The sequence below is a fragment of the Nymphaea colorata genome, chromosome 13, assembly GCF_008831285.2.
Source record: "Nymphaea colorata isolate Beijing-Zhang1983 chromosome 13, ASM883128v2, whole genome shotgun sequence".
Lineage (NCBI taxonomy): Eukaryota > Viridiplantae > Streptophyta > Magnoliopsida > Nymphaeales > Nymphaeaceae > Nymphaea > Nymphaea colorata.
The window spans coordinates 4,282,456-4,306,230 of NC_045150.1; the positions used below are offsets into that span (position 1 = coordinate 4,282,456).

Genomic DNA, 23,775 nt, shown 5'->3' on the forward strand with positions numbered 1-23,775 from the left:
TCCCGTGGTTGTTGTCACGTTTTGGTGCACTAGTACGCCTCTTAATTGTAAACGGGTGGCAAGCATGATACTTGAGTAAAAGTCATACCCCAAAGCAACTTAGAACCTTGGAATGTTAAGAGCCCATTTGAATACATGAAACTTAAAATATAAATATAACTTTAGTTCAAATTCCATGAAAAGTTTAGTTGTTGGCAAACACATAACTTTAATATCAGAAGCTTTGGAGCCATTATAGAACTTTAGTACTGGTATTAATACCGCAAGAAATGTTTTGCCTCATACAAAAGTTCCGTGAATTCCAACAAATGGAGTAAATTGAAGGTAAGATAAAAAAATTCCACCAAAAAAGTGTCTGGTAACAGTTTTAAAGTCAGGTATTTAAGGTAAGATAAAAATTCCACCAAAAAGTGTCTGGTACTAAATACCTAGCAGTTTTAAACTCAGATATTTAGTTCCAAGTATTCAAACGCTACCAAAAGGGTAAACATTTTCTCTTGTGGGCTGTTATGCCAAAAACATTTTCTCTTGTGGTAACATTCTTTTTTAAAAAAAAAATGTAAAATTGAAAATGAGATAAGCAAAAGTAAGTAAGAGGGCGAGAAAAAAAAAGCAATAAAATCAATTGGAAATGGGTTCAACTAATCCAGTATTTAAACTGGTTTTTCCAGTTATTTTTCTCTCTCTCACTTCCTGACATACTTTTTTTTTTCCTTATCTTCTTCCTTTCCTTCTTTCTTTTCACAACAATCACCTTCACCTTACAATTGATGGATTTTAGAAAGTAAGAAATGAGTATATTCTAAACAATTTAAGCCAAATACAAAAGACATACCACCTATTTTTTTTCTTGTTAAAAGTTATTTTAAACAAAATATGAATATACTAGTATCTTTCCAAATATTAATGTAATATAAATCACACGATCAAGTTGTTTTCATAAAAAAATTCGGTTTTTCTAAAAATATATTTGAAATCAGAAAAAAATTAACTTAATATATGTTTCATATCAAAGTACTTTACAACCCATATCTGTAAGTTTAAATTAAACAAAAAATTTTGTGGTTCTGGTATTTATTTCAAACTTCATTCCAACTCCGTTCCATGCCAGACATGCTCGGTACGAACAAATCCGATATGGGACCTGAAAGTTTACAGTAGCCCCTTCATATTCCTTGTTTACTGTTCTGGGGCTTCATTTCTCTCTCCGGACTGGCAGAAAAAATTGCAGAGTCTCTCTCCATGGACGTCTCTCATTGTAGGCCTCGATCCTTCAAGATGGACAGGAAGTCTCCTTTGGCTTTGGAACTGAAGGAGACGGTCTTAAAGAAGCTCCTCGAGTTCTTGGGGAACTACTCGGACGACGTTCTAGCGGTAATTTCCCCCATGCTCGCGCATTTCATTTTGACCCTGGGGATTATGTTTCGTTTTCTTAAGGACTTTGTTCGTTTTTTGTCGCTGTTATCTTTAGTGGTTCTTTTTGGGAAAATCTGTGGGTTTCTCGTTTTTCCTTGTTTCTTGTCATCTGTTGAGTGATTTATGTGCACGGATTTGAAAATGAGTTTCTTATTCATTGTGTCTCCTCAACCTTGATGGTTCGTGATTTTGAATTTTCTGTGTTTGGATTCTTGTGCGACATTTATTGTTTTCGTTGAGGGATTATTGAACTGCGGCTTTTCAGTTTAACTTGGCAGCTGTTAGTGGTTATGTGATATGAACAATCTATGCAAGTAGTTAATGGTTTATGAAGATACGATGACGAAATTATCAGTGTGTATGTATATAATGTAGGCGACAAATTGTACATGTCTACCAGGTTATCAAGACAACGAAGTTTTCCGCATGTACGTGCCTGTAATGTCTGTGCTAATTCACAAAAACCTAGTATGAAGTCGTGATTAGTCACCCTCGCACAGATGCAAATAATGATGATTTCATTTCTTTCTCTGATGGGTTTGCTAGACGACTTATGTGATTCTTTTTTCTTTTTCTTCTTTTTCTCCTGTTTAGGTTTAAGTTCGTTATTCGGATTTTTTACATATACATGACTTTAATTCACTGTATGTTGCTCTTTTGAGGCTTTCTTGGACATGCTTTCTAGTTCAGAAGTATTTGACATTTGTATTTACAATTTTTACATATTCAGGAATACATTGTGGTGCTTGTATGCAATGGCAAACGTCAGGATCAAGCACGAGATGATCTAGAGGCTTTTCTTGGTGACAGCTGCAATTCTTTCATAGACTGGTATAATGTCTTGTCGGTTCATTGGTCTCCTTAACTGTCATGTGAATCTTTTTATTTTATCCGTTCAACCTGGATATTAACATTGATATCCAGTTTTTTTAAGGTTTTGGTCTCCTATAGGATTTGTGTAATATTTTCTTTTGTTATTTTAGTAGCAATGTTCTTTCTAGGTTTTCCTGTCGTGGCTGTGATTGTGCTCTGTTAACACACACTGAGATTCCTTCACGTTTTTGATAGATAGAGAGGGAAAGTGCCTACATGTGCTTTGCTAGATAGTGAGAAATATAGAGAGATGGAGATAGGTTTAATTTAGTTTATGATGTATAACTATCAATAATATGAGATAGCATCACACTCGAGAGAGAGGGAAAGCACCTTCAAGTGGTTTTGCTGCCTGAGAGAGAGGTAGAGAGAGCTGGACATTTTATTGTAGTTTATTATATTATAAACACCGATAATATCTATAATTATCTACTGACGATAAAAAACAAGGGATTGTATATGTAATTGAGTAGTAACAATAAAAGGAAGACAAAAAAACATCACGTTTGATGCCTTACAAAATAAAAAGTCAATTTTGTTTAAGAAAGTCCATAACGAGGCACTAGTCGGTCAACGACTTGACCTCAAAGTGGGCCCAGCTGATTAGAAGCTAGGGGCACCTAGCATGCCTAGGCAGCTAGCTGGGCTCATTAGTCCCTGTTTTGAAACCAAGGGTGGGTGCACTTAGCTGGTTAATTCTACAGGACATTTCCTTTATGGAAAGGAATATATATATTCCAGAATCAGCACCATTAGGTTTACCTTTAGCCTGACAGACTCCAGCCTTGGTGAATATAGTGGCATTTCTACTGCTGGAATATTTCATTTTTCTAGTTTTGTGTATTGATTCAACTTGTTGATCATTTCCTTTGATGCCAGAACTCTCTTTTTGTACTTCTGCTTTTTATTAAGGCCCACTGAATTGATTAGGTTATGGGGTTATCTTTCTGAAAAAGTGAAACCTTCGAAAGCATCTGCTGCCACTTCAAGCCTCAGGAAGCAATCTTCTAAAGATGGAGATAGCCATGCTACAGAGGTTAACTTCAGGGGACAATCTGCTAAGAATAGAGATAGCCATGCTACAGAGATTGTGGAGGTCGAAAACAACCAGATCCAACCTCCTTTGGTAACGTAGTTTGATGTGTGATGAGCAGTTTTTAACTTAGTCTTCAGAAGCTGTTTTTTTCACTATCCTTTTGTTGCATGAAACATTCTTTTGAACCCACTAAAATTCCTTGCCAGTTGGAGGGTTGCAATGCAGATAAGTCTAAGAGTGAATCTGTGGTACTCGTAGCCTCAACTGCAACAACAGCGGACTGTCCTGATTGCACTTTTGTAAGTACAGATATGAAGAAGAAATGCAGATATCAATACAGAAGTGGAACTATTGGTTCGTCATTTACCAACAAGTCTTATATTAGGGATGCTCCACATGGATCAGCCTTTGTGGGATGTCATCCAATTAATCAAGAAACTTGTGTAAAGGACATTGATTGTGGAGGCCAGATTAAGCAGGTTGTAGCTGTATATTTCTTCTTCAGTTTGTCATCTTTGGCTTTAATCAATAGTTCTTAGTTCTTACTAACTTTATTCATTGTTAGCAGATAGTAGGTGGTGCACATGCTGCAAGTTGTGACCAAAACTTTCAAGCATCAACAGAGAAACCAGCTTTCATTAACCCTCGATTAGGTATTGCTGGTAGTGGTAAAATCTTGCATCACTTTTCGCAATAACAAATTTATTGGCAGATGCAGATTGTTCTAGTTCGTGGAACTGATAGATGCATATAGATGAAACGTATATTTGCAGTTCCAATTCAAAGTTTAGCAAATGATTTGTTCCGAGGTCCAATTAGCTACCTGAGGCTTGCTAATCATTTGTCAATCACTTAGTGACCTTGTCACTGCCATGCTTCTTAGCTTTTGTATTATGTTGTTCAAAATTCAGATATTTGCTGCCATATCATTAGGGCCGTTCACGAACCGAGTTCGAGCCATGCTGGGCTAGCTCGAACATGGCTCAAGTCTCAAAATGCACAACTCGAGCTCAGCTCGAGCTCGGATCAATTTCGAGTTGACTACCTCAAATTGGCTGGGTTCGAACTCGGCCCAATTAAGTCGAGCCAAGATTTGGATTGAAGTTAGCCGATATGCTTATTAAAAAAATTGCTTTCCAACATCATTGGAAATGATCAGATTCAAACCTTGAAGCTGACCCCTGCTAGCTTCAAGGAAACCCATTGGAACTGCTTGTTTTTTGTGATAAGATTGTGAAACGGCCCATACATATGCTCTTGGCACAAGGTTAATCTAGTTCAAATGAGCCAAACATGCCTAGCCTGAGCTTGACTTGTGTACTTAAGCGAGTCCATTTCTTAATTCGAACTCAACTCCTTTATTAAATGAGTCGAGCTTTAGTTGAACTTAAATGAGTTGGTATCGAGTTACTTGATTCATGGAACAGCCCAACATATCATGTTGAAAATTTGTGTGCTGAGCCACTACCTATTGCAGAAAATGCTGATGCAAGAGTATCTGGAAGAGATGCTGATGACATTGTGGCAAACCATGTCACTAGTAAGCGAACCAATGTTTGGGACAGATTAGGTAGGCCTGCTGAAGAAAATGCTGTTGCAAAAGATGAACAGGTTATAGTGGGTGCTTTCAACGGAATGAAAAGACAAAAAGAGGCACTTCCTGAGGAGATGCTTGGCAGCCGTGTGGTACTCTCTGGTAATAGACTTAATAAAAGGTTAATTGGAGAAGCTATAGCAAGTGAGAAAGACTGGGTCAAAAGTAAAAAGAACACTGATGTTGGGCAATTTCAAAGACCAGAACAATTATTTGCTATGAAACGTCAACAGCATGTATTTAAGAAAAAAAACCAGTATCTTGATTTTAATTCTTCAAATGATTCTGTTCCATCAGTGGAATGTGTGGATAAACATATTTCATATGAAGGAGTATCTGGAAGATTCCCAGAAGCATCTGATGTTCAATGTGGATTCACCCGAAACCTTAACTTCGTTGGTGATGGGACAAGGAAAACATCTTCTTTATCTTCTGGTTTACGAAGTCCTTCATCTATATCTTTGAGCAAAATATCTTCATCTCTTCAAAATCAAAAGGAAATGAAGGAGAGACCTCCTAGTGCAGAGATGAAGGCAGATAAATTTCATGCCTCTCAGGATGGTTGTTATGCTGATGTGGAGATGGAGCATACTGGCCACGGCTCCAAACAATCGGTGAGCAACTTTATAGCAGTCTTTATTGCAGTCAACTTATTGTGAGATTGTTCTGATATTTGCATCAGATGCCTTGTGTTCCTCATTTTAAACTGTTGTACTGTGCCCTTTTAACTTTCTTTTATATCAGGAGGTTCAAGATGTGAAACTAAGATTGCATCAAATAGAAATGGAGATGCAGAAACTGCGGTCTAAACATTCAGAAATCAACAGCGAAATCAAGCCACATGAGTTGTCTAATTCTGGTAAGAATAGTACATTTCATGAATGTATATGATGTAATATTAAAAGCAGAAGTTGATTTGAGTAGGTGGAATTCTGTAGTGGTGAAGCATCGTCATGCCATGGTTGGACGCCAAGAGGAAAAACTTGGTTTTACTTGGACTTTTAGATACCATAAGCACAGCTTAATTTTGGGCTAATCATGCAAATTAGGGCAAAAGATTGGCTGTTTCAGTCATCCACCTGGCCAAGAAATGGTTGGACTAAGGTTGCCATACCCTGGTGGCCAAAACAACATGTTAAGAAAAAAACTTCCATTTCCCGGTTCTGGACTGAGGTCCTTGGTGTGAGATGAATGTAGCCTTGGCCATCTCCACTTGTGGATTGGCTGGGAAAAATGTTGATACAGGTAAAAACGTGGTGCCATTTCATGCTGCCGCTAGTTGGAAAATGGCTGTGCTGGGGCATGTTGGTTGACTCCTATCTGGCTATCTCCTGGCTGGGTGGGTGGCCAAGAAATGGCTGGGGAAAAAAATTAAAGAACTTTAGCTCATTGTTTGTCTCATTAAGTGAGAAGAGAACCCATTTCCCCTGTATGAGGCCCACAGAATTGCCACCAGTTAAGTGAGAAGGGAAAATAGGAGCTCACTGCCCCAGGTGTGATTCAACTTTGCCTTCAGAAAGGGTCAATTTAAGAAAAGCTTCATTTACTCGTGCTTCGACTCCTATTTTTGCATTGCCCTGTTTTAAATTAATGTCACATCTTTGGTGGGGGAGCCTTGAACTTTCCCTTCAGCTCAGCATTTTCTGAGCTGTTTAAGTTCAATGAACTTGCCCTAAAAGCGAAGAAGGGTCATTAGGACTCTGTGTGGCAATGTGTGTGAAGTACATCCTTTGAAGTAAATTGCTGGAAAAGAAATGTTTTGTGGCATAAGGTATGAAGTGCAGCACTAAGAGGTGCATGCTTCGAGCTATGATGTGTACCTAGAAGTGAGCATCAAAGTCAGCTGTAAGCTCCCTGCATTCAGTGGGTCTTTATTTCTAGTTATTAAATCACAAGAGACCAAAATAAAAGCATGAAAGCACTCCTCATTCCCCTCAACTTTCCTCCTAAAGCCTAGTCCTCTAGCAGCTACTAATAAACTTGATCTTTAGACTCTGTTGCTAGTGATACCCCTGATCTCTGTGTAGCAGGTGCCTCTTTCTCTCAGTTCATATTTCTAGTATGAGATTGGCCTCCCTATTTGCTTTCTCCTCTCTCTTTTATTGCTTTTTTTCCTGGTCTGAAATTTAGGTTTAAAGTGCTCTGTAGAATTTACTTGTAAGATTATGTTAGCATATCTGAGATGCATATTCATTTGCATGCAAGAATATAGGTAAACATGTGGTGCAATTTATTTTGCAGTAGTTTGCTTATAAAACAGTTTTGGTTTGTGCTCCAACCTCCAAGATGTCTGAATCATAGGTCATAGTCAAAAGTTAATTCCATTCCCTTATGATACAGAGTCTGTTATGAACCTGAATATTTACACTGCCTTGATTTTTCGTGGTATTTGCATGGTAGGCTTGTGTTTGGAGGTTCATCATTGAGATTTGTTCTTACCTATAAAGTTTTACAAGGATCTGTAAACTGTTTCAAGAACCATCATGATTCTCAACGTTAATGTCCTTTGCAATGTTGTAAAATGTGTAACAGAACCTGTATTATTCAGATCCAAAGCATAGTCTCAAATATCATTTTCGTATTTTAAACATTGAGGTTTTTCTTGGGTATAATATGGGGAACTTGAAAAAAGCGGTTAAAAAATGGGAACAATATGGTAAATTGTTCAAAAAATTAAAAGATCTTAATAAAATAAATGAGAAACTAATAGTGCAAGTACAACATAAAGAAATAAGTAAATAAGCAACAAATAAAAATTAGAAAATGGAAACAAGCAGTTTGGCATTAAAAAAACACATAAAAAACGCCTAAAATGAAAAAAAGAGAAAAAAGTGTAAAAAATGTGTTTTTTTTTTGGCCTTTTTTTACAAAAATGGCACCTTTTGCCATTTTATTCGGCTGACTTATTTTCATGCTTTTAACGCGTTTTTTCCCAAAAAATGTGTTTTTTGTAGGTTGTAACTATGGTCCAAAGTTGGATGTGGAAAGTAAGGTAACGTAAAATGTTACCAATTTAATTTTTTAATCTTTAGAAAATCACAGAAGATTTTAAAAAGTGAGAACAAATACAAGATAATAACAAAAAAATTAGAAAAATTTTATCTATGAAAAAGCATGGAATGCATAAATTTAAGAAGATACAATATATGCTACATACAACGTACATGCATTCATTAGAGAGGGCCAAACTTGACCACTTAAATTACTGTGAATACTTAAGTCTTAAATGGGTATCAAAATTAATAAGTTTTTCCTAAATTTTTCCTTGGAGACTTTGAATAATTTAATGATCAATAAATTTGATTTTTTTTTTTAATTTTGAGGACAGACATTGACTTTTATAGGAAAAACCATGAAAGCTTTAATTTTTTTGCATGAAATCAGCCCCAAAACTTATCTTTTGTTTTACTTTAATGTGTAATAATGCTTTCATGTTGAACAAAATATTCAGCTTTAAAAAATTTTTAATATTTATGTCCAAAAATACTTTCTTGGACATACTTTTATGTTTACAAGGTGTAACATTATTTACACCCATATTGTATTGTAACATATGAACCAGAGGGTGTGTAAGTTGCACTGATATGGTATAGTCACACTTCGGAGACTAGTTTCGGGGGTGTGTTTTGTTGTTCTCTTTCATAGTTTAAGTTATATAAGGCAACATATTGTATGATACACTATGTCATGTGCAACACTGCTCCTGAGTATTCATTTGGTGCTCTTGATACTTGCTATTTGCAAGTATTTTGGTGGAATTTCATGTTTGTCGTTCACTTGGTTTCATACTTGGTACCCTTTTATGTTTTCCCTCTGGTGTATTCTCGTGGAAATATCAAAGTTTAATGGCTCAAATTTGTCATTGATATGGTTGTAGGTGGGAGAAGTATGCTGCCTCATCCTGACGAAGATATTGAATCAAGGACTGTCTTTCTCACAAATGTAAAGATAGTAAACTGCTCTATGTGAAATTATGGAAGTACATTCTAGCTTAACCAAAATACATACTGGGACGCATTGTGTTTTTTTTTTTCTTTTTTTTTTTCGCTAGCTTCTTCCATGCTATTTTCATGGTTCTGCAAAGAGGGATTTAGGGTAGATCCCCTATGCTGCTAACGTTTTACCTAGACTTGGCAGTCTGCATGTCTTTTTGTTCACATTTTGTACATGGATCTTGCTTCTAGTCTTGGAAGAATGGGGCCTGTAAAGATGAATTTTTGGTAAAATCCCCTCTGCTGTTAACGTTTTACCCTACTTTTGATTCTCCTCTTCCTTGTGCGGATCCAGTCTTCAGTATATGGATCTTAGACGGATGCTTGATATCATCTGGAAATGGAACTTTGATTTCTGGATTAGTTTCTACTATGATATTTTTAACTCTTCCCTGAAATAATAACAAAGTGACATGCTTGTAATATATCAGAAATGTACACTGAAACATGAAATGCTTGTAATATATCAACTATGTACACTGAAACATGTAACTGGCATGTTTACAAAGCCAGAAACATGCACCAACAATTTGTGTGTGTGCCTCTATGCTTTTACATGGTAATACCTTCAATAACTACATTATTTTCAAATAGTTTCAAATGTTTTTGCCCTACTTGTACATGAGTTTTAGCGAACTAGCTCCTTCTTTTGCTTATAAACTAGTTAATATTCAGAAGCACATTATTGATGTATTTGTGTTCAAAGCCCTACGAGCTTTACGTATGGAAGATCTGAGAAATGAATGATGTTTAACGTTACATACTGTCATTTGAACAACAGGTCCAGGTCACTCCTTCTAGTAAATGATATTTATTGATCTCTTGGTTCCCTCTAGTCACACCTCAATCTAATAATATAAAATTGAGACTTATTTCGTATAGTGTAGGATACACTATGGCTGTCCTGAATCCATGACAAGAGATTCAATCCTAATAGTATCTGTAGGATATTTTCTCTTTAGGACAAGTTTATATTTGTTGAAAGGAAAAAAAAAAAGTTTACAAGGAGTGCTGCCTCAAAATGGGGTGGAGATATCCTGCAAAAAACGAAGATATCTTCTTTGCTAGCCTGTAATTTCTGATTTTCTTTCAAAAGTTGGCACTACTTGTTCTATTGCATAATAGCAGTTCCAGAGTTTCCTACTTGTGCTTTTTTGTTTGGTGTTTTGACTTTGTTACTATTGTTTTTTGGCAAATGTTTCTTTTTTCCAAATCGGTAAAAAAAATTAATCTGAAAAAAAGATGAAATCATCTTAGCACAGTCACATTTATGTGAACGACTATCAAGGCCATCAAAGTGTATGTAGTACCACATACTTGGTTAAGATATTTGTATGTTCCATGTGTATCATATGAAGCTGCATGTCGTTTTATGAGCAAGATTCCAAGTTCTGATACTCATAAATATTTAGGTGCATTTTGCGGCGACTAAGGAAGCCTTACATTATCATTTTATGAAATGTGGGCCTGTGATAAAAGTTATTATATTGACTGATGCAGTTACTTCCCAGCCCAATGGGTAGATGCTTTTCCTCCCTTAGTTATTTACTTTTTTTTTTTGGGATATGTTTACATCAAATAAACTTGGAAAATATGGCCAGGTCAGCTTATATAATTTTTGCTGACAAGAAAGCTGCAAACAATGCAATTGCATTGAATGGAACTTCTTTTATGTCTCGGATTTTAAAGGTATGCACATATCTCTGTACAATGTTCACTCTTTTTTTTTTTTTTTTTTTTGGCATTTAAATTGTTCAATGTATTTGGCCTTATCAACTACAGAACACATGCTTATATTATTTAGTTTTTTTTTATACAAGTCAAATGTTGGTATGACAATGTAAAAGGATATCTTGCTATGTGATACCCCAAAACATTACCGATGAAGTCTCCAATATCTTACGAAAAACATGATTATTGAATGAATTTTTTGTTTTCTTTTTCACTTTTTCCTTCTCAAAAGATGTGCAAGCCTCTGTTAAATGCGAAATACTTAATGTTGTTGGCAAAAGGTTGTAGCTCTTGGTTGTTAGGGTAATTTCTTGCCAGTGCAAATTTGTGGCCAAGCATCCTGGCTGCTTGGCAGTATAGGAATTCTGCCACTACATCAAACAAAATTATTAGGAGCTTTAGGCATAAAGTTGGGCAACCTACTGGTGGCTGGTGCCCTATGTTCAGGGGTCAAGACAGGCTCCAGAATCCTCAGAAAGATGGAACTTCACAAGGATAAGAAACACCAAAAGAAAAGAAAGAACAGCTTAATACTCAAATACGATGTGCTTGAGAAGTTTGACAATAGAAAGCTAAATGAAATCTTCATGCTATTGTAAAAGCACAAGAAAGTTCATAGTGTAATGGGCCATAATAGAAGCAAGGCCAAAAACAACCATGGTCCAATTACTATTTGATCATGCCAATTACCAGAATTGTCTTACAAAAAATAAAAACATAAAAACTAAAAATACAAAAGGCATGAAGAAAACATATATAAGTTCATGCTTTACATAAGGTACGGACATAGAATTCACATACTTAACACATATAACATATGCAGATTTAGAAAAACCACGGGTGCTTAACAGCCCATGGCAATGCCTGCCTGGACCCTCTGGTCAAGAGTTGGAGTTCATCCTGCCTTGGAGCAGGCTTAGCCCATTGTAAGCAGATTGCAAGCTGCCTATGGCCATTTGCCTAGCAATGAAGTAGACATTCTGCAGACTGGGTCTATCTAGCCAGATTCTATCATTGGCTTGAAGTGAATGAAGTCACCTTACCTGGTATAACTGCTTTGTGCCCATCCTACTTTGTGATTCATGGAATGTGCTTTTCCAAGTGAAAGCAGCACAGGTAATTCCACTACTTGGCTAGCAAGAAATATATCTGATGGGGGTGGCTTCTTCATGGAATGAGTTATGGGGATTTCATCACCTCTGCTAACAAAAAATAAGCTGGTAGGGTTCAAAACTTCAAATAGTGGATTCCATTGGAAAAGGTAGCTAATAGGGTTCAAATGGTGGATTCCATTAAGAATAGTGGATCTGGTCCATTTTGTGTTGTATTTTGGTCACATTAATCAGTAAAAGAAGCATTTTAAGGCCAATTCTTGTGAAATGCCTAAGAAATCTAGAAATATGAGCTTCAAAGATTACTTCAAAACGAGGCTGAGAGCTTGGAGAAAATTTAGGGTGTTAGTGTGTTACACCTTAGTAAAAAAAAAAAAAAAGAAAGGAGGCTGCCAAGCAATAGAAAGTGCAATGTAACACCCCATGTGTGATATGACTTGAGGATAGTTGTCTATGGGAGACTTTTAGAAATCTTGAGGGGTTTAAAACTCATTTGCCATACTATCAATTCTCATGGTTTGTAGCCATTTTGGATAAAAACTGAAGCTAACTAGCTGGTGGATTAGAATTTGCTAACCTAAGTACTCAGGTTGGTTTTGCGATGAACTGTTACAATCAATATAAGAGTAAAGTTCAACATGCAGACCTGGGGTCCCGCACGTGCGAACTACTTAAGGAGTGTGGACTATAACACCTTGTATGTGTATGAGGACCTAAAACAATTCTATATTGAAGATTGTGAGAAATATTCAAAGGCGTTGATTACTCGTGTGCTATACTACCAAATGTCCTTGTTTGCACCCAAAAAGTCTAGGAACTGACATCGTTTGGAAGTATGGTGCATAGGTATTTAGAATTTTAGACTCTTAAAGGCTGAAAACTTTCAAAATCTTCAGCATAGAATTATTCTTAGGTCCTTCTAGGTGGGCTGGGACCCACCTAACTAGGCACTTGGGTCAGTTTTTTGGGCCTCATTTTACAATTGAAATTATAGTTAAATTCAACTCTCAAACTTATAAGTATTTAGACTCCTGAAGACTGAAGTTTTCTAAAAATCTTCAATTCGGATTGTTCTTAAGTCCTTTGAGGTGCTTTATGGCCCAGCATACTATGTACTCAAGTCACTTTGGGACTTTGGTTGTTACAATTGGTATTGTAGAAACACGAACAAGAAGAGGAAGAGCAACAACGATCACGATGTAACGTGGAAAACCCTCAACAAGAGGGAAAAAACCACGAATGAGGAGGAGCCGGTGCCCACTAGCCGCCAGACTCTCTCTCTCCTTAGTTTTTCATTCACACCTTAAGGATTAGGGTTACACGACTTAAATAATGCCCAACAAGGGCTACAAGCTAGATCGGATCCGGATCTGGTCCCGAGACCCATCTAACATACTTCAACACTCCCCCTCAAGTTGGACATACATATCAAACATGTCCAACTTGGATACATTTCTCTCAAATGAGGTCGAAGGTAAAGCCTTCGTCAGAACATTAGCCGTTTGGACTTCAGATCTCATGTAAGGAAGTACAAGTTCTTTAGCATCAATTCTCTTTCGAATGAAATGCCAGTCAATCTCAACATGCTTTGTTCTGTTATGAAGCACAGGGTTGTTGGCCAAGTTAATTGCGGACTTGTTATCGCAATACATCTTCATTGGTTCTTCAACCTTTATACCAATATCAGTCAACAATACTTTCAGCCACAAAAGCTCAGAAACTCCCATAGCAACAGCTCTGTATTCTGCTTCAGCACTGGAACGTGAACAAACATCTTGCCTTTTACTTCTCCACACTATGAGATTCCCTCCCAAATAAATACAATAGCCAGAGGTGGCCTCTTAGTATCAATACAGCCTGCCCAGTTTGCATCTGAATAACCTTCAATCCCAAGAGTGTCTTGCTTGACATATAAGAGACCTTTTTGCCAGGATTCCTCTTCAAGTAGCACAAGATCCTGTCAAACAGCCTTCAAGTGGGCATCCGTGGGAGCATGCATGAACTGACTCATCACATTCACAGCAAAGGTAATATCAGGTCTAGTGAGAGTAAGATAAATTAACTTCCATACAAGACATTGATATCTTTTTTTTGCCTCTTCACAGAGTGGCTCCCCGTCTCTAAGACTTAGCTTATGGCCAGCATCTAGAGGAGTAGAAGCTGGTCTACACCCTAGTTTCCCAGTCTCCTTTAACAAATCTAGAGTGTACTTCCGTTGATTTAGCACAAGGCTAGTCCCAGACCTAGCAATTTCTATGCCAAGGAAGTATTTCAACTTACCAAGGTCCTTAAGATCAAACTCAATCGCCAACAGTTTCTTTAACTTCATTATTTCATCTTCATCATCACCTGTGACAATCATATCATCAACATATACCAACAAAATAGTAACCTTTTGCTCATTTCTCTTCACAAAGAGTGTATGATCTCCATTCCCTTGATGGTATCCACATTGTCTCATGACAAGTCTGAGTCGTTCAAACCATGCTCGAGGAGATTGCTTGAGCCCATATAAAGCTTTCCTTAGCTTACAACATTTTCCAGGTTCCTCATATCTTGGAGGCATACACATATATACTTCCTCTTCAAGGTCTCCATTGAGAAATGTGTTCTTGACATCAAGTTGGTACATCTTCCACTCCTTCATCACAGCTAAAGAGATAATGACTCTGACAGTCTTCATCTTCGCAACAGGAGCAAAGGTCTCCAAATAATCAATCCCATATTTCTGACTAAACCCCTTGGCCACAAGACGAGCTTTGTATCTTTCAACACTCCCATCTGGTTTGTACTTGATGGTGTAGACTCACTTAGATCCAACCAAGTGAGCCGCCTCAGGAATCTTTACAACTTCCCATGTCATGTTTCTTCGCAAGGCTTCCATCTCTTCTTGCATTGCATAAGTCCACTTAGGATCACTCTGAGCCTCAGCAACATTCCTGGGATCATAGTCAAAGAAAGAGAAGATACAAAGCATTTGTAGTCCTTGCTCAGTCTAGAATATGAAACAAAGTTACCAATAGGATGTTGAGTACATGACCTGACACCCTTTCGTAGGGCGATGGGAAGCTCTTCACTAGCAGCAACAGTCTGAATCTCTTCTTCAACAGGTTGCTTCTGCGCACGACTTGGGTCATCCAGGGAAGGACTAATTGGATTGGGAGTAGAATTCTCACCACCTGTCATCTCTTCTGTACAAACTCTTCGCCTAGAGTAAACTTGCCCAAATAGACGATTGCACTTCTCTTCTGCCTTAGTGGAACACTCTCCTTTTTTCTCCTGTTCATGCACCTCACTAGATGGACCATTTTTCTCCTATTCATGCACCTCACTAGATGGACCAACAGAGTCACGCTTGTAGTCCAAAAAATCTGTAAACTGAATTTCCTGACTTGGAGAATACTCTTCCTGTGACATAGAGTACTCCCCCTGAAGAGGATTCTCACCAAAATAGGAAACATGTTCAAGGAAAGTGACATCTTCGGTAACATAGGCCCGACCAATAGAAGGGTCTCGACACTTGTACCCTTTTTGAGTGGGAGAATACCCTAAAAAAATGCCCTTAATGGATCTTGGATCAAGCTTTTTAATGTGAGGACTATGATAGTGAATAAAGCAAACACAACCAAAAACTCTGAGTGGAAGAGAGAAAGGTTCACGACTCCCCGATAACAGAGAGTGAGACATCTTCCCATTCAACACACGACTAGACAACCGGTTTATAAGATACGCACTGGTCAGCACAGCATCCCCCCAATACTTTTTTGGAACATGACGTTGAAAAAGAAGAGCCTGAGTCATATTCAATAACTGACGATTTTTTTGTTCAGCAACTCCATTTTGAGGAGGGGTATAACTACAAGAAGTCTCATGAACAATTCACTTTTTTTGAAAGAAGCTATCAACAGACTGGCACATATACTCTTGAGCATTGTCAAATCGAAATGTCTTAACAGATGCTCCATATTGAGTTTCCACATAAGCAATGAAAGTCTCTATGACAGTAGGAACATCACTACGGTCTTTCAGCAAGTAGACAATAGTGTTACGAGAATAATCATCTATAAAGGTGATAAAATATTGAAAACCATGACAAGAAGGAATCCCTGCAGGCCCCCACACATCAGAATGAATCATGGCAAATACCTCATTAGACCGATGGCTAGACAAAGGGTATGAAGCCCTAACATGTTTGGCCAGGTGACAGACATCACAAGACACCATAGTCATATCTAACCTGGAACATATATACAACTGTCTAAGAAGGCCAAAAGGCAAGTGTCCAAGGCACTCATGCCAACGTAGAAGCAACTGAAGGGAGTCCTCTCTATTCTTCGTGGCTTGGCTGACTGCCGTCATGAGAGCCTGAGCAGCACGCATAGGTAAACGATAGAGCCCGTCAGAAGCTAGACCAATCCCAATCCTCTTCACTGTCACCAAGTCCTGCATAACACAGCGATCAGCGGAAAATATAAGTTTGCAATTTAACTCCTTCGTGATCTTGCTAACCGACAAGGGAATATGAGGAACATGTAGAGCATTGTGGACTAAGAACTTGTTCAAAAGTGGGAGACTCCTTTTTCCAGCCACAGAGATAGATGAACCATCGGCAAGGGAAACACGATCCTTTCCTGATGAAAGCTTATACCCATGAAAGACCTTAGGATCGCCGGTCATGTGGTGAACAGCGCCACTGTCAATGATCCACTCCCCCATACGGCAATCCGCCATCACGTCTATAGATGAAGAAGCTGCCATAATCACAGATAGTCCAACAGGAGGCACGAGCAGCGATACAACAAGAGAGGCAATGGTGACAACAGAGAGCACCAACGGGCAGTAATATCCTTGGATAGAATCACAAGAACGAGAGACAAATCAAGTTCTATCCAGAAAGGAACGATAAAGAGAGAGAGGTAATATCTTCACCGGATTCCCAATCAACCCCAAGAGTGAACGAAGTGTCGATTGGGGGAAATGATCATCGATGTCGCTCGACGGAAGTGGTTCCTTCTCTCTCTCGGGCTGCAATCTCCCATGGGTAGAGGTTGCGTCACACGTTCTCCTTGCTGGAATCAAGTTTCAAGAGGCAAAACCCAGCAAGTATCAAGGTATAGAAGTGAATAGGAAATCAACTTCGAGATGAGGAAAGCCTTCACCTGTAAGATCAATTTAACCCCGGTCTTTTGTAAGGAAAGGGGGATGCGATCGCCGGAGCGCCGGCGGACGTTGAGGCAATCCTCAAGTTACGCTCCTCTCCTCCTTTACGTCCTCTACCAAGTCACGGACCAGCCACCTCTTCTTGCATGGTGGGCGCCAAAAAAACAAGAAGATGGAATCAAAGATCAACCAAGCAATATATTGCAGGTAAGAGGCGGATGCACTTCACCGGATTTGCAAAAGACCCCTCGGAAGTGACGTGAATAGGGGGAGGCAAGCCTAGGAAGCGCCTAAGCACGCATATCTTCTTCCCCGAGAGCAAGACGACGACGCAAAAAGGCAGTGGCGCAAGGGACAACGGTGACGGCGACGGTCAACAACGCAAGAGCGACGGCGCAAGAGTGGCTGCAATGGCGATGGCGCAAAGGGTGACACCGACAACGGCGGAAACAACGACGGTGGTATTGGGTACAGCGGCGGCGGCGGCGGGGGTGGCAGTGGCAGCGGTGGTAGCGGTGAGAGATATTAGGGTTGGAACTTCACAACCCCTAAAGATTTCCCAAACTCGTCAGCTCTGATACCATGTAGAAATACGAACAAGAAGAGGAAGAGAAACAACGATCACGATGTAACGTGGAAAACCCTCAACAAGAGGGAAAAAACCACGAATGAGGAGGAGCCGGTGCCCACTAGCCGCCAGACTCTCTCTCTCCTTAGTTTTTCATTCACACCTTAAGGATTAGGGTTACACGACTTAAATAATGTCCAACAAAGGCTACAAGCTGGATTGGATCCGGATCCGGACCCGGTCCCGAGACCCATCTAACATACTTCAACAGGTATTATAGTTGAGTTTGACACTCCAACTTAGGGTTCTGCACACGCAAATGCTTGTACCTTAAGGGGGGAATTGTTTGACACTCCAACTTAGGACTTGAGATAGTCTTACATAAATCTTGTAGGGGTTTGTAACTCCTTTGCTATCATCTTAGTTCTAGCTCTCTTAGTCTCCTAGATATGGACTAATGCCAGCTAGAAGCATCATCTGGATTGTGTCAACCCAAGTTAGTTAGGCTACTCTCAGTTGGGACATGTTATATCACTAGTGGTTAAAATCCAACGCGAGTATGTTGGCGATTACTAGCATGCCATTGTAGCACCAACTTATTTTTGTTGCTATTGGCCTAATTACTCAACAACTATGACACTAGTAGCCAGCGAAAATAAGGTTTAAAATACATCAGTTGAAGATGCTTTACAGCAAGAAGGCATGATTATATTTGATATCCTGACATGACAACAGGAGGAAATTTTTGAGTATAGACAATTGGTTCAAAAAGAAAAATCAGCTGCATTGATAAAAGGTACTAAAAAGTCTTGTACTGTAGCATATTCAGAGGGCAATGGGCTTTCAGCTGCTGTCTGGAGACGTATTCAACTGTAAAAATGCTTGCATGGCAATGTGTGCAAGACATCAATTGCAATAGGTTCAACTCTTGGCCATGAGAAATCCGCTTCCTTGCAACAGTTTTAAAGTCTGATAGCATATTCGAAAAAATGCTAAAGCAAAATATATGGCAATGTGAGGAAGAAAGGAAATTTGGATGATCAAGTCTAGAAATGGCATAGGAGGTATGCATACCTCTCAAATCGTTTGGTGAATAGCACAATTCATGAAAAAAGCGGAAAAGGAGATCAGTTAGGGGTTTTCAATAAAAGAAAAAGGAGAACCTGCCAAATGTAGGTTTCTTAAGAATCCTATCCAACTGTAAGCTTCTCAAGAAACTTTATAAAAGATATGCTATAAGTAAAGAGGAAGAGGACAGGAAAAAGAGAGGGGATCCTGCCAAATGTAGGTTTCTTAAGAATCCTATCCAACTGTAAGCTTCTCAAGAAACTTTGTAAAAGAGATGCTATAAGAAAAGAAGAAGACACAAGGAAAAGAGAGGAGTAGAAGAACTGGACATAGGGAATTTTTTTTTTAAAAAAAGGCTGTCACATGGTGTGAGGTGTTGGGTGCAGACATTCTTGAAAAAGTTGGATGCCAGTGTGGCCAGAGTATATATATATATATATATATATTATATACATACATATACATAACTCTGGGTCATTGAACCGTGACTCTATGGTTCTAGTGACATCTAAAGACATCAAATGAGGGCCTTCCATCTTTTTTATGAAGGGTGCTTAGTTGCTCTCCTTTATACAATTTTTAAACCATATATAATATTATTTTTTTATTATATTTGTATGTTTAAATTCTCCCCTCTGCAACCTGACGGTGGCGCCTCCGTAAAGTCCCGCCACCACACTACGACCAGGAGACTATCGGGCACTGCTGTCAGGCGACGAAGGGAGTAATCCTCCTCCCCCTCATGTTTAGAAGAAGGGGGAGGGCTTTCTCTCCCTCCCATCGGCTGACGGCACTGCCTAGTGGTCGGTGACCACGGGCAGCAGTGGCAGCCTATACTGCTGGCGGGAGGGGAGAAAACTCTCCTCCTTTCTCTGAACATGAGAGGAAGGGGGAGGGGTTTCTCCCCTCTCGCCAGCTGATGGCGGCACCCAACCTGTTGCTTAGCGCTGCCTGATGGTCAGTGACCATCAGGGCCTGGGTGCCACCATTTGCCGGCAGGAGGGGGAGTCCCCCCACACCCCACCCCCACCCCCTCTCCCCTTCTCTTCCTCTTCCTCCCCTGCTCCGTTCCACGATCTCACTAGAAAAAAAAATGAAATGGAAAAGATAAAAAGTGAAAAGAAAAAGAAAAAAAATGCACTTAAAAGGAGAGCAAATAAGTGCCCTCCATGAAAAAGATGAAGGGCCTCATTTGATGTCTTTAGGTGTCACTAGAACCATAGAGTCACAGTTTAATGGCTCATATAATTAATAGTATTATATGTTTATATTTCTGAAAATTAAATTTTATATGAAGTCCATCTTAGTTCATTTTAAAAGTTTATATTGAATAAAATAAAGTTTTTAAAATAATAGCAGACTGGTCTTCCTTTTTAAAAGATGGCAGACTGGTTGTCCTTTAGAAAGCATAGCTAGGTGCTGTTGTCCTTTCAAAGGATGGAGAGAGAGAGAGAGAGAGAGAGAGAGAGAGAAACGCTGGGCTGGGTGCGGTGACTGCACTCGAGTATGCTTCAGGGCGGCACCCATGTTGGTTGACGTGGGTGCGACACCCTAAATGAAAAGTCCATGTGACTTAAAAAAAAAAGAAGAAAAAGAGAAGAGTTGGAGTTTGAGAAAGGATGATTCTTAAAGGAGGAGGCTGCCTTCAAAGGGAAAACTCTGCCGAATGAATCGAGGTTGAAGACAATTGAGGATTCCAGTCTCCTCTCTCCTTCTCCCTTCCAGTCTCTTTCTCTCTCCTTTAAATTCTTTGTGTTCTTCTTGCTTTGTAGCTTTGTAATGTGAACTGTTTGTAAACACGACCTCTCAAATGAAATTCTGAATATCTGTATTCAGTTTATTTGATTTTTTTATTTTCTTGTACAACAAAGTTTAGAAAAAGGAACATTTGACCATATACAGTCACATTTCCTGCAAAAAAAGCTGGTAGACATTTGCATATTCTTTTCCTCTCCAACTTCTTCAAAGCAAACCTGTCTTGATTCTCATCCTTGGGTGGCCTGTTTAGGTTCTTTCTGGTTGGTGAAGTACTGTAGTGGTGGTATCTAAGCAGGACGACTCTTATTTCCTTCCTGATGTGGTTTTGGGATTTGAAGTTTCATTTACGACCGCTTCTATTTTGTTTAAGTTCTGTGTTTGTGTTGTGGTACAGATTGAGCGAAAGTCAGATGTATCCACCACTCCTGCTAAACCTTTACGTATCTCTGCTCATGATCTCAGCCTGCCACCAGAGAATCCTTCATATGCTAAGAAGACTCCCTTCGTTAAGAGACAGTACATCACTTCCCATCTACAATGGAAACGGGATACTGGTAATGATTCCTTGTCTGGTACTGCCGCTGGTAGCAACAACTCTTCTGTCGCAGACCGCAGCATGGAACTCCACTCACCTACGTAAGGAGAGCTGGAACGTAGAGAAATATACATTCTGCTGCGATGAGTTTTCCTTGGTCAAAATAAAGCTCCATCTACTGCCACAAAAATTCACATCGAATTAGAGGCAAAGCACAACCAATTGTTCAGTAGAGAAACAGCGAAGCTTCTGTGCGTTTTGAGTTCAAGAATCCTTCATTTGCACAGAACACAAAACGTCATTCACTAATAGAAGAAAAGGGCGATGGGCAGATGACAATTGGAGAATACAGATGATGTGGAGGTAGGTAACCTGCCAACGTTCAGATATACTGAACTGTTAACCATGAGATACGAGAATAGCATTTTTCTTGTATGACTTGAGGAGCCTCTTCTGTTCTTGCAATGAAAGCACATAACATTTTTGAATTTGGGGCTCTTTGGGAAAGACGATTTTACTTGTGACCCAAAAGGGTATAACTGTCACTGTCAGTGGCAATAGCAAATTCCTAACATGACATTTACTGTGAGTTGCCTTCATATTTCATGTGTTAAAACTTCATCTGGATTATGAATCATGCATACTCGGTCAACTAACAAAAAAATTTCTTGTCTTATAAGATGTATAAGCTGCGAGGCATATCAGTACTAGACATGTGTAAGTGTAAAACAAAATAGGTCCAGATCCATTTTTTATTCCCATTTTTCGTTTTAGTCTGGTCTTAGGAACTCAAATCCTGTTGATGGAATTGTTTCCACGAACGCGAACCCCCAATAGAATCCAAATGAAATGAGTTATGGAAACTGTGATTTATGATGAGATAATATTTAATGTGACATAACAAAAGATATAGTAAAAGACATATCGTTTTCAATGAAGGTCTATCTGTTTCTTTTGCTTTCTTTTTATGAACTTCTATGGACCTCTTGGTTTTATCTAGACTTCAATCATTACCTACGTGCTTCTTAATATTTTTTGCAATATGAAAAAGGTCCTTTACATCAAGATTTACTTAAGGAGTTGTAAAAAAAATTGTTGACTGTTAGACACAAAGCTTGTCCGCTTTAGAAGCGCTTGGAGTTATACTAGTTCATGCTTTTTTTTTTTTTTCATGTTGTTCTATCTAAATTGTTTTATTTGTTGTAATATTTCCAAAGTATCATGTTAAAGTTCGTTCATGTACTTGTATGTTTCTTCATTTCTTGTTGCCATGACAGCAACATACATGTGGATAGCTAGTAATGAAAAGCCATTTGTACATTACATACAAATGTTAATCATTCCATTCTCACAATTACAAAGCAGCATTGGAATTTTACCATGTTGAGAAGTAAATTAACGACGTAGTTCACCTTTAAATATAGGAATGGTTTAAGTGAAACCGTTAAATATTGAATTACAACAATACCCTTAAATTTTCGCGTTTATAGACTCACCTCGACCCCTATAGGAGCAATGGGGGCTCTGCCGGATATATTTTGCATCTGAATATTACGTGTAAGAATTTATTCCATGGCTCCCATTCCGGTGAACAAATGGAATCTGCTAGTAGGAAAAGGAAAATGGAATCCGATCTCTTTCGTAATCCACACTGAGTTTTTTCGAACATTTCTATCAAAATGCAGCGGGCATGGCTGTATTCATGTAGCACTTTTGTTTGTTTGTTTTTTTTTTTTTTGGGAAAAAAAGTAGTACAGGTTTGGCATGGGGCCAGCTACTAGATGGGTAGTAGGATACCTGGCCGGTAATGGGACGGGCCTGGCTCACCTCTTTCTCTCTCTCTCTCTCTCTCTCTGCAACAAGTTACTTTCCTTTGGAAGCCTCTTCTCCTTTTCATGACACAATATTTGCACACTTTATTTTCTTTGGTAGATGAACTTGTATACAACGATTCATAGTCTGAGTTACCTTTTTTTCCAACTATTCAAATATTGAATCGTATATGTACATTTAAGGTTCACATCAGCATTTTCATGATAATAGTTGTAAGTTGTCTATTAAACCCTTTTGAGTCATCTTATAACTCATTATTTCTTAAACTTTTTACAAATAACTCATAATGCTTGGATAATGAAAAATTGTCAAGCACAAATTTAATGTGTCAGCATACTCTCATGTTTTAGTGTACTAATTATAATTGTATAAAAATATTATGCTCCCTATGACCATTTCTCTTTGTCTTTAAATAATCGTTGTAGTCATGTGTTATCCTCAAAAGGTTATACATAACAATCATTCCTTTCCTTGCAACTAAAAACTCTAACAACCTTTACACCTACCATGCATTAAAACAAACCCTTGAACCCCATTCTTTGTTTGAATTTGGGCACCCATTTTCTTTGTTGTATTTTGAAAGACATGCTATAAATGTATTGATGTCATTCATTTGATGAGACATAACTGATGCAACTGCAATTGCACGATATTCATAAATACTATTTTTTGGCTCTTTTTCATTTATTGCATCTCTAAACATGTAATAATAACCACTAATATGTTCTACTTGTTTTGTCATATAAGAACTCATCACCAAAAAGACAATTGAGAGTGATGGTTGATGTCAACAAATAGAGCAAATAGCCGTTGATGCACACTGAACTTTATAATTGTAGTAGCAGTAAGGTCCTCATTAAAACGTTTGTAATTCATTCTCATCCTTGAGTCAATTCAAAACATGTTGGTCGCATATTCCCTTGTCAACCATCCACTTTTAGTTCAGATATCAAGACCCACAGGTAGGAAACTGCCCCTTTGAAACCAGTGTGCCCTAAAACGAACAAAGTAAATCACTATGCAAATTAGAGGGAAGTAGAATGTCAATATGTCTGATTTAGATCTCACAGCTGACTGAACCGTTCAAAAAAAGAATCGG

General features: G+C 38.6%; 1 protein-coding gene across 4 annotated transcripts; it reads left to right on the plus strand.

The window, feature by feature from the left end:
• The first annotated feature begins 1,121 nt into the window (after positions 1–1,121).
• LOC116266755 (uncharacterized) lies at positions 1,122–21,442 on the plus strand. 4 transcript variants are annotated; one of them, XR_004175420.2, is made up of 11 exons: positions 1,122–1,374; positions 2,147–2,247; positions 3,220–3,415; positions 3,532–3,804; positions 3,894–3,993; positions 4,803–5,533; positions 5,664–5,778; positions 8,797–8,861; positions 10,324–10,430; positions 10,518–10,600; positions 20,703–20,841. XR_004175420.2 is itself a non-coding variant. In XM_031648079.2 (11 exons), the coding sequence occupies exons 1-11, from the start codon at positions 1,243–1,245 to the stop codon at positions 20,946–20,948; spliced, it is 2,154 nt and encodes a 717-aa protein (XP_031503939.1). In that variant the 5' UTR covers positions 1,122–1,242; the 3' UTR covers positions 20,949–21,442. The 4 variants fall into 4 exon arrangements, 3 of the variants coding, with proteins under 3 accessions (XP_031503939.1, XP_049937041.1, XP_031503940.1); XM_031648079.2 differs by having other exon boundaries at positions 10,513–10,600; positions 20,703–21,442; XM_050081084.1 differs by having other exon boundaries at positions 3,894–3,987; positions 10,513–10,600; positions 20,703–21,442.
• Positions 21,443–23,775: the final 2,333 nt, after the last annotated feature.

What these genes read in the sequence shown, in the direction of transcription:
- LOC116266755 (XM_031648079.2), top strand. Translation starts at nt 1,243, where the DNA reads ATGGACGTCTCTCATTGTAGGCCTCGATCCTTCAAGATGGACAGGAAG. An exon ending in ACATGAGTTGTCTAATTCTG is followed by an intron (nt 5,779 to 8,796) that starts GTAAGAATAGTA and finishes ATATGGTTGTAG; the next exon opens with GTGGGAGAAGTATGCTGCCT. An exon ending in GGACTGTCTTTCTCACAAAT is followed by an intron (nt 8,862 to 10,323) that starts GTAAAGATAGTA and finishes ATAAATATTTAG; the next exon opens with GTGCATTTTGCGGCGACTAA.